The sequence below is a fragment of the Stylophora pistillata genome, chromosome 9 (assembly GCF_964205215.1).
Source record: "Stylophora pistillata chromosome 9, jaStyPist1.2, whole genome shotgun sequence".
NCBI classification, from domain to species: Eukaryota; Metazoa; Cnidaria; class Anthozoa; order Scleractinia; family Pocilloporidae; genus Stylophora; species Stylophora pistillata.
In genome coordinates this window covers 12978066-12995158 of record NC_142527.1, presented here as the reverse complement: position 1 = coordinate 12995158, position 17093 = coordinate 12978066, and the positions used below count along the sequence as shown (strand labels likewise).

Below are 17093 nucleotides of genomic sequence, written 5' to 3'. Positions count from 1 at the left end.
ACGAGAGGAAAATAATGCTCTGGGGAGAACCTTCGCAGAAATGTGGCGGGGGGGGGGGGTGCGGCGATTGAATTATGAAGAACAAAGCATGAATGATGCAGATGACCCGGAAATAATTTTTCTCTGAAATCGCAAGTTTATATTTGTAGCTGACACGACCTTGAAAGGCTCCAACAAGGGGGCGGCATGAACAACAACAACAACAACGCAGTCTTTAAAATCATCCTTTTAATAATAGTCTTTCCTAGAATCATTCAAGATCCCTATTATACAGATAAGATCCTCTTGAATTATCACAGCAACTGGTAAATAACAATAATCAGTTAATAATTAACTTAGTGAAATAAATCAAGGCATGACCGTGAAACATAAAAACATATCTTTTAATGAGTCCTTCACCCTACCACTGATCTTGGCGCTGTTCAGTTCAGTTATTTTTTCACTGTTTCACACCACAGTAAGCAAACTGTTGGAAGTAACTCAGCCTCCCAAAAGTTATTGCCGTTCGATAATTTCTTTCAAAAGAAGAAACCTATCCGATCTGATGTGATGCACGTTTCATTACTGTAACTGACCCATTTTTAACAAACCTTTGGCAGAAGTTCAAGTTTTTTTTAAATATTGTTTGTTCCTTTCAGCCTCCTCCATAAAAGCATTAAGTAATACATCATAGACATATTTCTTCTTTTTTTTCTTTTTTATGTCAATCAAGTCACACTGCTGACATAACAATGCATTATTAATTACAAGCTTAACTAACATACAAAACAAAGCGTCCAGTAATTCAACTTTTTTTTCCCTTAAAGTGCCTCTGTAAAATTAAATTAGATTTATTAACTGTTTCTTTTTACAACACTGAAATAGTTTTGAGTGACTTTTCGATTCTTTTTTTATGATCTCATGAAATACTGTCAACGGCCATGTTAGGCGTGTACGATAATTGATACTCAGTTTCTTTTTTTTACTGTTTGAGGTCACCTAATGGGGAGAGCAGAGATAAATTACTTGACATTATATAAAAACATCTGCCTCAGTCTGTACACAAAACTAATCTTCAGGACATCTTTTGTACAAATACACCATCCCTCAGACCTATAAAAAAAAAAACAAACAAACAAACAAAAGAAATCCGTTAGACCCCGTAACTAACCCCTCGACTCCCATACGTGACCATAACAGAATTTCTCCTGAAGATATAGAAACAATAACAAGCAGGCAAGTGATGAGAATAAAGACAACTATCAATCAGGGGATCACTAGTCGATGCAGTACCAAATTCTCAGAGCTGACATGATAGAGCTTGTTAAAAAAATAGAGAAAGATGTTTGTCTTGTCATGAGCGTGGGACAAAGAAACAGTTCTGAGTTCCTATGAGGAATCGAACCTCATAAGAATTTTATGGCAGACAGTGAGTAGAATTACTACTCATATCTTGGAAATGAAAGGGGTAACTTGCTCTTCTTACTATGCACTCCTGTGAGTGAGATCAGACAGACAGACATCTATATTTATACAGGATAGCCCCTTCAGTGTAGTAAACACTGGTATCAACGGGGGTCCTGTTACCCACCCAACCCACCCCAGGGGAGGACATCCATCACACAGTAATCTCGTGCATGGGAAATTAACGTCTCCTGCCCCTAACCCTGCAGGAGACGGGACCTCCATTTATTCATCCCTATCCGAGAAGACTTGAATATCTAACCAATTCTTGATGTTAAAGAAAGGAAGCATATTCTTCTCAGTTAGTTTTAAGACCCTGAGTGTTGGTCCGGCCGGTATTGAACTCTCGACCTCCCGCACAGCAGTCCGGCGCTCTCCCAATTGAGCTAACCAGGCGGCGGTATAAACACTGTCCTTATAAAAATGCAGGCGCTCCCATGTTATTAATACTGGACTCAATACACATTTTTATAATTTAGTTTGTTCACGTTGCATACAAAGACGCTCAACACAAACGTTTTTGTTTTCCTCAAAAGACCCATAAAAACAGTAACTCTAAACACAGCAACTTTGCAAAAACAGTTCACCACAGGATGAAAAAGGGTACAGAACCCAGTGGACACAAATTTGTTTCCACTTTTGATCTACAACTTGAAAACATTGTGAAAAGGCTGCAATGGTACGTTAAAAATGTATACATATTCACGTCATGTTCCCTTTGGGGTATTCTTGACCAAACCCACAAAGTGTGGGTACCCTGTGAGCAGAGATGAAACATATCACATAAAAAAAGCAACTTACTGTTCAAATAGTATTTAATAGTTTAGAACAGTCCACAGTCTTTGAGGTTGTTTTTGATAATGACGTCAGTGACAGCATCAAACACAAACTGGATGTTGTTTGTGTCAGTGGCACATGTAAAATGTGTGTAGATCTCCTTGGTGTCTTTTCTTTTATTCAGATTTTCAAACTGAAGTTGGATGTATGCTGCAGCTTCCTCATATGTGTTTGAACCTAAAAAATGTTCAAGATATGTGTAAAATTATGAGGTGTATATTAGAAGAATCATGACAAAATATGGCCACAAGTTGAACAGAGTTTGTACTCTTACTCTTCTCAAACTTTTCAAAGAATTTTTTTTAAAAACTTTCTCTGAGAAGATAGTGAAATGTTCAAAATGTTGGAATTTCTTTCTTTGTTATACTCTCATAGAAAAATCCTTTTTAACTATGACTTTCCATGAAACACATTGAAAGTTTATTACTTGGCACTCTAAACAATTCCATGAATTTAAAGAATTACCTTGACCAGTACATATACAAACTAATTGCTTTTCTTTTTTTTACCAAACAACTCTCTATACTTTTCCACAGCTGACTAACAATTAAATGCAGTGAACAAACCATTGCATTTATATCTCTTGCTATCAACACAGAAAGTAACAGCAAGTACACTTTGGAATTGAAAGGTAATTCAGAAAGTTGTTTTGCCAGACACAATAACAAATCTTTACCCATGTATTCAGGGAAGCAGATCGTCAAAGGAGACTTGGTGATTTTCTCTGCAAACAAATCTTTCTTGTTAAGGAAGAGTATAATGGATGTGTCTGTGAACCATTTGTTGTTGCAGATGGAATCAAACAGCTTCATGCTTTCCATCATACGGTTCTGTAAAGCAGAGATCAGTATTTTCAAAAATTAAGCCTCTAGAAGTAATGCAACAGTTCTGTTGGCATCATCCTTTGATAAGCATGTGTCTACAACTAACATATTACATAAACTACAGATTAGCTCAAGAGACCCATATTCACAAAGCTGGCCAGTAACCAGATACCATAATGTTCTTCAATTGCAACATGCCCTTGTAACTACAGGGCTTGACACTAACTTTTCAACTTACTAGCTAAGTGGCTGGTGATAACTTAGATGTTACAACAATTTCAGTTTGTTTACTAGCCAAACTGGCCAGTGGAAATCAAACACCACTAGCCAAAACTAAATTTCTACTAGTCTGTGACTAGTTGGCTACCGTTAGTGCTGAGCCATGGTTCACTTCACTTCAGTCATTAGAAACTTTTTACAAGGCAAAGGTTGGTTTGAAATACGTGTAGCCACATTTCCCAGAATCATCCTTAAGATTATCTCCAACTGGACACCTATATGCATCTTAGCCCCGAACTTAAGAAAACTTCACTCCAGTTGCTTACCATTTCTTTCTTTTTTTTTTTTTTTTTTTTTTTTGTCCTTGGGTAAGAGATTGGAATTATTAACAAAATAACACCTCTACCTGAAACACTTCCTCATCTTTGTTGCCTCTTTGTTGACTAATGTATTGAGTTTTAAACAAAGTTAACATGTTTATCACAACCAGATGTTTGAGCAGAATAATAAACTACACTAACAACACAAAATAATCTCCTCACCATTTCCTCATCTTCAGCCAGAACCAAATCATATGCACTCAGCGCCACACAGAAAATGATAGCAGTGACTCCTTCAAAGCAGTGAATCCACTTCTTCCGCTCAGATCTCTGTCCTCCAACATCAAACATTCTGCAATGCAACACAAAAATTAGAAAAATTGAGATCATTGACTCTGCTGAAAGAAAAATTCAAGAAATTTTGCTGACCATACATTTGATGACCTATTAACTAACTACCACAAGTACTTTAGAAATCTTATTGGATGAATCAAACATCAAAATCGCACCATGAACAATCTCTAGTTCTTTGTTCACAATGTTGATAGATCAAGAGATTTTTCTATTGATCACTTGGTTTGCATTGTTTAGAACATTACTGGGCATTTTGCATTGTCAGTGTAACCAAACAAACCAAAAATAACCTAAACAATACTAAAGAAACCTGTCTGCACTCTTCATCAGTTACCTCCAACAACTATGTTAAGATGAATTCCCTGAGATTTGTGATTGTGTCTGGCAAAACAACTTCTGGATCACCTTTATTCTAAAGTGTACTTGATGTTACTTTCCGTGTTGATAGCAAGAGATATAAATGCAATGGTCTGTTCACTGTACTTAATTGCTAGCCAGTTGTGGACAAGGATAGAGAGTTAATTGGTACCAAAAAAGCAATCAGTTTGTAAATGTACTGATCAAGGTAATTCTTTAAAATCACGGAATTGTTGAGAAATACTGTAACAGGGTGTGAAATTGTGCCTAATACAGGTGCCAAACTCAACCACTTGCTGTTTGTAAACTTCCTTAACCTGACTATCCCAAAATAAAACTCTTTCCTAGAGGTTAACAAACTTTGAGCATTCTTCCAACATTCTGCTGGGTTTATTAGCAGGTATAAAAAGTGTGATTTGTTGCTTTTATAACATAAATATGAGTACAAAGAGTTTCTGAAGTTTGCAAGCCTAGGAAGTAGTTGTAATATTTCCCACAGCTTTTTCAGGGAAATAAAGATCAGCTGTAGAATTTAAACTGGTGACATTAATTTCTATTGTGAAGACTTAACTTTAATTTCTTTGATCACATTATTGGACTGTACCATGACAAAAAGAGCAAAATCAGAAGACAACAAAATTGAGCCATGTGCACTGATTCAAATGCTGTCCAGCTATTTTTGCTTCCTCACGGTACACTATTTTCCTTTAAGCAAATTTGCTTCTATTGCCTCAGCTTACATTAAAGTTTTCATGTAGTCCTCATTAAAATTTACAGAGAGTGCTTGAAGCAAGCAAAAACTGAAAGCTGAAACTGGGAACAACAAACAGAATTTCCATAAAATTTTAAGTGCATATGCACTTTGCAAGTGGTTTTTGTTCTCAAGTAAATAGGACTTTCAGTAACTATCTAGATGAAGATCCAGTGAGTTTTGTTGCTACAATTTTCTTGAAGTAAAAACATGGAAACTTTTTCTCCTTGGTAAGCAGTCGGGGGAATTCTAGTCAGGGATTCCTAAGTTCTTTCACTTAAACTGCACAGTGAAAAATAAAGGTTTAAAATGGAGTAACTAGCTAGTTGAACATTTTAAATAAAACTTTAATAACGTTGGAAAAATAAAATCTTTCTTGTTGTCTTTAGGATTCAGTGTCCGTTTCACCAGACATGAAGATGTTTCAGTTTTGTATGTGCTTAAAGGCAAATATACAATAAATTTTTGACCAATTAGAGTGCACACTGCGTCTGTGCTATGTCTGAAATTACGTGGAGCAACATTTGGAACTTTGCGAAAACCTTCAAGTGCCATTTTTTTTTCTGCACCTCAAACTTAACATCATCTTCTAAACTTTCCAAAAAGTAACTGTTTTTTAAAATACTGAAATATGTGCAAGTTGTTTACAACAACCTATTTTCAAACTGAATTCTAAGTGTGATTAGCCAATTATAACGTGTCACCATAACTGACTCCTGGAGTGTTTTACTCAGAAAAACACCCAACAGCTGTAGTTCTTAAATCTCAATCATGCAAACATCTCCTGATTACAGTTGCACATAATGATCTTTGCTGCCTGTCTGCATATTAAATTAGAATGTAAATGGAGAAAGATGACTGGGATAAGAGTCCTTGGATGACAGTTATAAAATAAAGCCCGATTGTGAGTCCAAGAAATTAGAGGAATTAGTTGTGGAATGGCGAAAAAATTTCACCAATGTGGATGAGGACTTGTGGTTTAGGCAATCTTTGCAATCTGCTGTGGCATGCTCAAGCTGCTTTTAAGTTAAAACAAACCGAGTCTAATGAGATTGCAGGACGCCTATGGTGGTCTGTCGGCATTCCCCTTTTCAGAGTGTTGACATAACTTGACATGCGCTAACCCACAGGTGTGAAATGTTTGCAAAACTTTGGAAGCAAAAAAACCTACTTGGTTTTTTGACAAATGGGATTTCATTAAAAAATTAATAGGGTATGAAAATTAAATGGATTGGCTCGAAATTGGGTTCAAAGGATCCCAAGATACAAATTGCAATGACCTCTTGATATATCGTATATCAGTAAAATTTTGAAAAGCAAACTTGACAACCAACCCCTCAAGATTGAAATTGCACAGAAGGTTCAATTGTGCTGTCAAACTTAAGGAGCAACTTCAGAATACCCAGACACTTTGGTCCACCTCATTTACATATCTTGGGAGACTTTGAAGAATGAGGCATAACAAAATAGACGCTATTCTTATCCAATGACATGTAAATGAGTGACAGGGTATTCTGCAGTTTAGCCAAATTTGACACTGAATTAATTAGCTCAAAAAAAAAAACAAAACAAAAAAACAAAACATTGCCCCCTTTACATTGTTGCGCCTCAGTTTATGATTAGATCAAGCTAGGAAAAAGTCTTGCTGGAGAGTGCATTACAGACATGCAACCTCTCTATTGACAATTGTTAATATTATTCAATAATTAATGGTGGTAGTGCTTCATATTGCATGGCAATTTCTATTTGCGAAGGACACTTGCTAAGGTCTACCATATCCTTCAAGGTGTGATTAATTCACTTTTACTTACTTGAAGTGGAGATCTTTGAATGTGAAATGAGTCTCCACTATACCAGTAGTTTTGACTCTTGTTCTTAAGACATCCTGCTCTGTTGGGACATAATCTGGGGACCCTAGTCTGTCAAGTGCATTCAGGTAACTGAAAAAAAATAAATTAAAAAAGAAATCTATAAACCTGGGTGTGTGTTGTTGAATATCAGTCCAAACAAAAGACAAAAACTAAGAAGAAAGAAATTACTGTGCACAGTAAATAAAGAATGTAGAAAATCAATAAAAACATCTCAAAATATAATCATTACAAATAAGTTTTATTAATTGTTGCAGATAAATGACAACAAAGAACAATCTCATTACATAACAGCTTTTGGAAAGTCCCTTTAAATGCGAATAAGTTTCATTTGATTCCAGATCCAACATGATCCATTTCTAAGAACCTTTACTTATTGCCATAAACACCAGCAGATGAGCCACAATCACAAATAAGCCGTGCACCAAGTTCTGTTACTCAGATTTTGAAAAAAGGTTTCAAAAGTAATCCAAAGAAATCACAAAGGGAGTCTTGAGAAAGTTGCTTTAATATGGCTAATCAAATGTACATCCATGTAAACTCACTACCTAGGACCCTTTGAAACCTTACCTATACTTTTAGTTGCATTCCTAAAATTCTACATAAAACAATGCAAAATCTTCAGTTTGTTCACTGGATAATTCATAGTAGCTAAGAATTTGATACAGACTTAAGAATTTTCAAAGAATAGTTATAGTTCCTGCAAATTTCCAGGTGTTCTCCCGGATAAGCCACACCCTTGATTGCTTGCAAAAATTTTAGGAAAAGGTGCAGCTTAAAGCTGATGTTTACTGTTAGCAATGACTGAAATTTTAAAAACAAATCAATGACAAAAATAATTTGGATATATCAACAAAGTTGAAATGGTAAATTGGCCACCGTAATGATTACAAAAGCTGACATTTCGAGCATCAGTCCTTCATCGGAGCGAATACAGGAATTGTGGGTTGTGTGTGCTTTTAAAGGCAGAAAATGGAGCTAAATTATTGGTGGGAGCATGGCAACAAGAAAAACACGAACAAATTGGTGGAATGAAAAGCGTTTGTTGATCCCTGTGGGATTTAGACTGCCGAGTTGTTATGGTGGCCAATTTACCATTTCAACTTTGTTGATATATCCAAATAATCTAGTTACCCCCACCGACGCAGCCCCTAACAGTTTCTTTAGAAACTATCAGCCTTTATTCAATGACAAAAAGATTGCATTGTACATACTATGCTGCAGAATCATTTAGCTGATATTCTCTTGATCTTGCAAAACAGTTTTGAACTCCAGAGTCATTCCATAATCTCTTCATGATTGATACAAGTTCAGGTGAGAACTTTACATCCTCCATGCTTCCTGCCAATGCAAAAAGCTCTCTGGCATCATCCTACAACAAACAGAAGAAGAAATTTAAGTCATCAGCATAAACACAGCCAAAGCTCTCTTAAGGTACCTCAAGGCTCTCCCAAATCTGAGGTGTTAATGAAAACTTAGCGGTGCTGTTCATCAGTGGTTTCGTTAAATCCAAAGATCACTAGATCTGATTGTTGATTCTCCCCTGTAGCTATGACAGAATTCCTTGTCAATTAGTTAAGAGAATTTGGTGCTAGATCAAGACATCAACTTCTACCTGACAAGTCTGAGTATTCTCTTTTGAGGGTAAAAAGGGGGTTACGAGCAGACTACTGCCACCAGATAGACCTCTTATCACAGTCTGTTTGCTTGCTAGCAGGCTCTTGTGTTGGGTTTTGCATTGCTGCCCATTTCCTGGCACAAACTGCCTGCTACACCACCAGCAGCCAATTACAAAAAAGGTTATTGAAACCAGTGCTGATCACTATCTGTTTACTGAGAACAATTGGGAGACTGCTTGACCATTGGCCAGTGCGGCTGTTACATGCCTACTTGAGACCAGCTAGGTGGTTTCCAGCAGGCTTAGGGCATCCCGGGCAACATTTAAGTGATACATTGACATAGGTGCAAATGATTTGTAACAAAAAACAATGCTTGGAATTTCACAAAGGGTAAAGGTTGAGATTCTGGTGTTGGCAATGATGGGAATCCAAAAGTGATTCTAGGTTTCATTTTTGCCACAAAAAAGTCACTGGATACAGTTTTGGTTCACTTGTGCACATTTTCCTGTCCCTTGGTAGCATTTAGTGAAATATGACAGGATAATTCATTACAGTTAACATGCTCTACATTCTCTTAGCCCTGAGAACTCTATTTCTACTCAAACAGTGTCTCTTAGCTCCTATTTTGATTTGTTCCCAGTGTAGTTCTGCTTTAAAGTGTATTGAAATAGTAAGGAAGAATTTCTTTCTTAACTGCTCCTAATGATGAACAGATAAATCTTGCGATGTCTTTGCACCTCAACAACTTTTCACTTCTTTCCTGCTGCATTTGTGGTTTTGAAGTTACATATTAAATAAAACATTTACCATGTGAAAAATAAACTTACTGCTCTGTCCCCATGACCAAACTCAATTTTGAGTGTCCCTAACGCTCTGATAATGGCAATCATGGATTGTATTGTGTTGCTATACACCACTTGTCTGTATTGTGCACATTCTTCTTGAGTATAGCCATGTTCATGAATAATCCTATCAGAAGTAAAAAGGTCTTTATGAGTAACCTTTTTAATAAGTTACCTAAATACCATCACTTATGATAAATAAATTATCATTTTACTGTTAAACAAAACCTCTTTCACTGACTCTCTTTGCATAATATGCATTTCCCATGTCCCATTACTTTAATCACAAGGCTTAAAATTTACCATCCTCATTTACACCACCGTTGCACAAAAGCATAACATATTGACATTCCTGTCCAAGCAGCAAGCTCAAAGTTTATAACCATGGACCTCCAGTGAAGTTTAATGGCCTAACCTGCCATTGGTCTTGTCTAGCTCAGTGATAGAGAATTCACAGTACTAATCGGAAGGTTGTAGGTTTGACTCCTATGTGGAGCACTGACTGTTCTTTTTTTTTTTTTCTGAGTATGCATGTGTCATTCACTGAATAAAATTGTCAAATTTTACTCACTTCATCTGTTTCACTATGGTACTTTTTCCAGATTCACCAGCACCTAGAAAATAAAAAATCAACCCTCTAGGTAAAGTGTTTCATTTTGCTTCCTCCTATTTTCCCTAACTGGGACTCTCTCTTGGTTTTGACCACCTGCTACATCAGAAGCTATTTCTGGTTTAAGGGCAATGTAATGACATGTTAATTAAGTGTAGATTTTTGAACTGAGGAATAAATTTCACTGCTGTCAGACTAATTCCCCAAGAAGATTTGTAAAAATTTCATTCATTTCCACTCAAAGTTCTCCTAGAACAGTTATGATTACTTCTGCATGATATAATAACTGATGGTTTCTCTAGAAACACAGCTTATAACCAAACACTCCACCAATTAAAGACAAGAATGCAAGAAAAAATAAATACACAAAGCTGTAAAATCAACATATACAGCTGTTAGTCACTCTGAATTATAATAATGTCCCTCTTTCTTCTTCTGGCTTATTGGCTTTTCTTTCTATACCAGAACAATGAGAAAACTTTGCATGAGATAATTCAATTATCACTGAATTGGATCAAATAGCCATAAATATCCTTAGAGAAAAATATCACAGAGAAGTTCTAAAACACATCACATTTTATAAATAGATGGTTTTGCAGTTTTAAGCTATAAATATTTTACAAAAAATTCATTACAACACAGTAACTCTTTAGCCAGCATCTCTGGTACTCCTTTTATAAAACAACCTTGATTGATGTCCACCTAACAAAAACACAGTCACCACTATTGGATAACAGATATAATGTATAGCCAATTAGATTTTGGGTTTTCCTTACATGATGGATGTAAGCCAGAAGGCAGATTATGTTTCATGCATTTGCTAAGAGCTTTTGGTTGAAAGATATGGGTGGATAAATACACCATTAAATAAATGGGCAATATAATCATCTAATCAGAGAATGTTTAGAAATACATTTGATAATAAAAATTAACGGAAACGTCGTAGTTTTTTACCGTTAATTTTTATTATCAAATATAATCATCTCTTGTTAAAGCAAAAGAACTAAAAGAAATAACATGATGCATTTTTGAATGAACATGACAATTTTAAGAGAGCATGAAAGGACACTATTTTACGCTGGAAAAGCTACAGAAGTGGTACTATGACTGTCTCTAAAGTTTAAAAAATGTTACCTGAAAAAAAAAAAAAAAAAAAAAATCGCAATCATGCTGCTGTCACAAGACAGAAGGAAAACAACCTAAAATATGCGAGGATGTACAAAAGCACAGTCATGTATGGATCACACCAAAAATCGCAACAATCACGGGTGTAACTAATAATAGCAAAAAATTGTTTATTACATGATTATGTTGAATATATAAAAAAAGAACATTGATGTGATTAAATGCCTCATACAGGTTTACATTCTTGGGTTTTGATATCACCTTCTGTAGAAGTTCCAGTTGGTGCCTGAGCACCTTTCCTCAGCCGCCAGATGAAAACTTTGATTGCCGAAAGGCTTGATTTTCAAGACTTTTTCGAAGTGGAATTCAAAGACAACTGTACTTTTCAGAGATTTTCATGGTCAGCCATAACAAGACAGATGGCCAAAAAAACAAATGAGTTCTCAGAGGGCATGGACGTCTATTCCTCTATTTCTCACCCATTGTTTTCTTTCCAGTTTTAGTCAATCTATTCGGGTAAAATGTACAAGTATGTGAAGAAAAAAGGTTTGGGTTAGAATTTATTTCAGATCAACATTGGTATTTTGCTGTTTTGTCTTAACAAAGTAGCTTGCTGTTTGAAAACAAGAAAATTATCCATAAACCAACTCTTGGTGCTTCTGAAGAATACTGAACATGAGGTTTTAGAGATGTTTCTTTCTTTGAGATATATCAAAACTCATCAACAATCGTTAGTAGAGTGCCCGGAGCAAGAAAGGAAAAGAATAAAGATGCATTCTTGTTCATGGTGGTGTCAACTAGCACTAAAGATGATCCTTTGTCACCATATGATGATTGGCTGCTTATGGTTTGGAAGGCCATGATCTATCCATTCTACATTTTCTTCATCTTCCAACTGAAAATTTTAAATGGACATCTGGAGATCATGCACAAAACCTGTGCCAACTAGAGCTCCTGCAAAAATTTGTGCTCTCAGTCCATCTTACAGTTACCATATAAAATCTCCAAAAACATGGCCACTCATAAGAGCACAAATGTTCTAGACGTCAATTCATGTTGATCTTTTCTTTGCCTTCAACCTAAATAAACTGCAAAGAGGTTAAAAATTTCAGCCAAACAAAAGACAAGAAACCTCCCAGAAAAGCTGCACTTGAAGATGTACACAGTTTTTAGTGCACAGCTTTTAAAATATATCTTGAGTGCAGGCCTGAAAAATTGACAAGCCATCAAGTTCATCACCTTCTAGGGCCTGGTCTAAAATTTCTACTTGGTGCACACCTGGTTGCAATTTCTGGCTGATTCTGTTTGACCAAGCTCCATTCATACAACTACAGCCTACTTGCTAAGATATCCAGGTAAGGTAAACGGCATGGGGAATTTTCGTTCGCGAAATCTTTCCCAAATGTGACTCCAACCACACCTCACTGTCTCGTCATGGCACCTGTGGTCTATCCCTGAAATCTACTGCCAATGTACATTCATGGAAATGACCATAATCTTATTGTAGTTTTTCTCATACATGGTACTCACAACCAAACAATTAGGGTAGGAACCCACATGCCAGTGATACTGGCAAGTGGGTTCTTCTACATCCCTTGCTAATGATAGAAAAGATGCAAGAGATATGGCCTATAGTATTGAGTCCTTATCCAGAAAGACTACAATGATTAACCATTTACTGATTTACACAGGAAAAGAAGGATGTTCTCTCAAGTTTCTTTAAGACCCAGAGTGTTTGTCCCATTTAGGTAATCCTCACCCTTTCCCATGGCAGTCCAGGACACACCACACGTGGTGGTTTTAACAATTGAATAAAATAAAATGTTATCCATGACTGTGGAATATCAAACAATAAGATAATTCTACAGTGTTACTGTACAAAAAGAAGCTCCTTTGGTACCCATATAAAACTACAGACTTAAATTGAGCTCCAATCCCGAAACTTTTTGATATCAAAGATCCAGAGTAGGTCCGTACAATTTACACTGTGCATATCAAATTGGCATACCGATCAGGGAAGGAAGCAGTAACCGGAGACTAAACATATTGCTTTGTTTATTTTAAATAATACCTTTTCCTTGTTTATGCAAAACACCTCACAGAAAAATGCAAATAAAATTTAACAATTAAATCTAAAAACATTTCACTGTCCACATCAAATAAAACACAAAATTAAGAAAAGGTCAGGGGAACTTATGCCAATAAACAAAAAAATCAGCTTTACCCATAAAAAAGCAAGTGGTAGAATATATAGTACTCACATTTCCTGCAGAGGGAGAAAAAAAAAAGATTGCACAGCAGTTGGAGTATGCTGGCTAACTAACCAGTTAAAGTGAAATTGTAAATACTCTGTAAGTTTGATAAACAAGCTCCCAAAATGGAGGAGAAAGTCCATACATCACGTTTATCAACAAACCCCGACAAAAAAACAAACATTTTGTAAATTAAGGTCTCATTTTATTTTACAACAATGTGCTCAGGCTTTGCTCTTTATGCAGACTATTTACTCTTTGAAGAATGGAGAACATTGTGCCCTACTAGAGTGAATGTTAAAAGCCTCCCCATACCACAGAATTAAGCAGCACAATGTTAGTTTCATGAAAGTGCAACAAAAAGAGAAAATCTTAATACAGCAACAGCAATTTCTGTGGTAATTGTACTACTAGACCCACTTACACCACTGTCCAATTTGGAATAATATATTTATTCTTTTGAGCAAAAAGAATACAAATAAAAGTTAATACAAATAATAATTATAATAATGATCTTTGATAACAGGGAACTAACTGACAAATCTCACCCATGTAAAATGTTTCTAGAGACCAAAATTGTATTTATTAATATTATTCCAATAAGAAAACAGAAACTTCTTTGTTTCCTCTCACTGGTAATATTGATCACAGAAATAGTTTGCGCACAGCTCAATTACTTCTAAGAAACTAGCAGCTTTTTTAGCCCTGAGATTTGAACAACATTAAACCTTGTATAGAATACCAGTCTTTACTCTTGTGCAGAAAAATTTTTTGCAAAACCCAAATGAGTATGGTGCTGTGGTCATGCCATTACACATCTGGTTTTGGCTGACTTAAGTAGAGTTGAACCAAAACATCAAGTGAATAAGAAACATCACAGGTACATTATAACACTTGCAAACAACAATGCCACAATAAATGGATCACAAATTTACACTATTGGTTTTTCTTATTGCCAATACATCAACGTCTATCTTGTTTGTATCAGAAATAAAATTTTTGTATGCATAAAAGCCAGTTGTAACAGGGGAAATTACTAAAGAAATAAAGGAGAAAGTGATACAAGGTAATTTCAAGATCTGGATGGGTAAATGCCTTTAAAAATAGGGCTTCATACAGCAGGCACCACCTGTTTAGGAAAACATTCAACTATCCATGGTGACCAAACTAACAAGAGCAGCACTTCTTTGCCATTTCATAATTTTAAGGACTTGAAAAAGAAAAAAGAACAAAATGTTGAAATTTCCTAAGCGACGATGTAGTTTAAAAAGGACTAAATTAGAACCGTTTATATTTCTAGAGGTGAAGAAACCCCAAAGGAGACACTACCGTTATACTTCTTGAAAAAAAAAGCAATATATCACTGACAAGAAATTATGGATACGTGGAAAAGTGTTGATGACTTCGTAACAAATGACAGCTATATTCAATAAACGAGACGGTATTTTGCCTTTGGCTTTCGTTAGAGATGGAAAAGAACACGTTCCATCTACCCGCCGATCTATTCGATTTGAGATTCACATGATCCAATATTCTTGGTCCTGTAAAGTACACACGATTACATAAATTGAACTCTAAGTCACATTCGGCATTGAATCCCACAAAAACCCTTAGCTAAACAGGATCACAAATACAGCGAAATAGAAAAGGGAGTCTCGCAAATTTTCAGTTTCTTTTCATTATTTGCGACAGCAATATAAAGGTGCTATTTCTTAAGTGCGCTCAAACGAACGATCAATAAGTGACGGGCGAAAAAACATTAAAAAGGTTTTTTTCCCCGTTATTTCAACCCAACTATGAGGCAAGAAACGAAGCGTTTGCTTTATACAAATGTATGGAAATCTTTCTACAACAGCAAGAGAACGTTCTATAATGCTAGCAAATTTATTTCTCACTCTGGATGGAAAATTAATAATATGACCCTCAAGTTCGTTTGCAATGGCGGACAAGCCTCAACTACGATTCCTCTTCGATAGGAAAACCAGAAAAGCCAAAAACCTTGGTACGTAATGATTCATAGACAGAAATGCGATCAAAAAATGTTGCTAGGGACAAAAAAAAAAACAGCTGACTAACAGCACATTCAGTATCTTTCAGCTCAAAAGTCGAAGTGCTAGTATTGAAACTGCCACCCCAAACCATTTCATTTCCACGTACGAAACTTTTCCTTATAAGAGATAAAATTGTAAGACGACCGAACTACACGGCAGATAGTCGACACAACATATACATCGACCACAAGAACGTGTTGGAAAGATTGGCTACCGCACGCATTCGACATGTTGGAACCAAATATAATTCATCAGCCGTGCGCTTCGATCGACTTCCGAACAATCTATCACTAACCTAACAGAAGAAGTTTGACCTCTCGGGCGGCCTTTTCCCCATCTGCCCGAAGATTTTTGTCGATCATCTTACTCCTCTCCACAGCAGCCTTGTCCTCGGCACTCAAAGTGCAACCCATGTTGATATTCTAGAGTTCCGAAAATTTTAGCTCAAGCTTCACTCAACAAGACACGACCGTTCGTGGGAACTCTCGAAGTCCGGCAATTGCGTCAAACCACAAACAGTAGCCTTACAATCACGTCTGAATGCTTGGGAGGATTCTCACCCAAGGAGCATGTGTTGAAATGTCTTACGACTTCGCCATGAAGGTCGTTGTCCGGTTTTCCGAATAAGTTACAGCGTTCGACTTCGCTTTTAATGCAACAACCAACCACAACCACGCCCGCACACTGAACAAACCATGCGCGACACGACCGCTGGGAACGAAATATCCCGGATTTACAGCCGAGGGCTGCAATCTGCCTGATCCCATATCGAAGCATCTCAAGTTTTCCATTACTTAGCCTTATCCATGCGCCTAGGATTCACGTTTTATCTCAAGTTTCATTGTTTCAAAATCAATTTTAATTTTTATCTGACGAGGTTTCGTTCAAAGGACAACCGGCAATGGATTTAAATACAGCGTCGAAAAAAAGAAAACAAAAAACAAAAACAAAAAAAAAAAGAAAGGTCACGTGATCGAAATATTTGATTCACCAGGTCATCAGAAACCGACATCAGTAAGGCGCTTGTATGTAATATTAACTTTGAAATCAAAGACAAAATAATTATACAAAACTCGCGCGATCATGTTTTCAGTGGCAAAGGTACACTAATCTCAGATAGTTATTCTTTTCAGTAAGGAAAGTATGAAATGCGGATTAGCGGCATCTTTCTGGGCCAGAGATTGATCAAAAAATGTTCAGTTTTACCACATCTATAGTCAGACGAATACATTATGAAGTTCGAGAATGCAGGAGCTAAATCACAAGCGACAGAAGTGTACACGCTTGTGTTAAAGTAAGCCTATTTTTAAACAGTTAAGTGCCTTATGGCTTGTTTAGAGATCTCCGGTCTGATGTGAGCTATCGGGAGCCATCAACAACCTCACCACGTTTGGCAAATCAAAAGAATTATCGAAAGGCTCTCAAGTGAATTTTTAGACCATCAGATATTCCCGGCCATTAAAATGCTAAAAAAATTCTTGAACCGTAGTAGAGAAAGTGAATGGCAGTTCACATCAGATGTATGGTAATTTTTTTAACTATTTCGCATTTCGTGCGTCATCAAATGAACCCGCAGCGTTTTAATACTTTCGAACTGGACATTTGACTGAACTGCGCATGA

The 17093-nt window shown here is 36.3% G+C and overlaps 1 protein-coding gene across 1 annotated transcript; it reads right to left on the bottom strand.

Moving 5' to 3' along the window:
• Nucleotides 1-210: 210 nt before the first annotated feature.
• On the bottom strand, nucleotides 211-16062 carry LOC111343192 (guanine nucleotide-binding protein G(i) subunit alpha). Its single transcript, XM_022950351.2, has 9 exons — nucleotides 15768-16062; nucleotides 10006-10048; nucleotides 9420-9561; nucleotides 8188-8345; nucleotides 6917-7045; nucleotides 3866-3995; nucleotides 2957-3110; nucleotides 2245-2457; nucleotides 211-1092 (listed from the first exon to the last, which is right to left on the bottom strand). The coding sequence occupies exons 1-8, from the start codon at nucleotides 15883-15885 to the stop codon at nucleotides 2267-2269; spliced, it is 1065 nt and encodes a 354-aa protein (XP_022806086.1). The 5' UTR covers nucleotides 15886-16062; the 3' UTR covers nucleotides 211-1092; nucleotides 2245-2266.
• Nucleotides 16063-17093: the final 1031 nt, after the last annotated feature.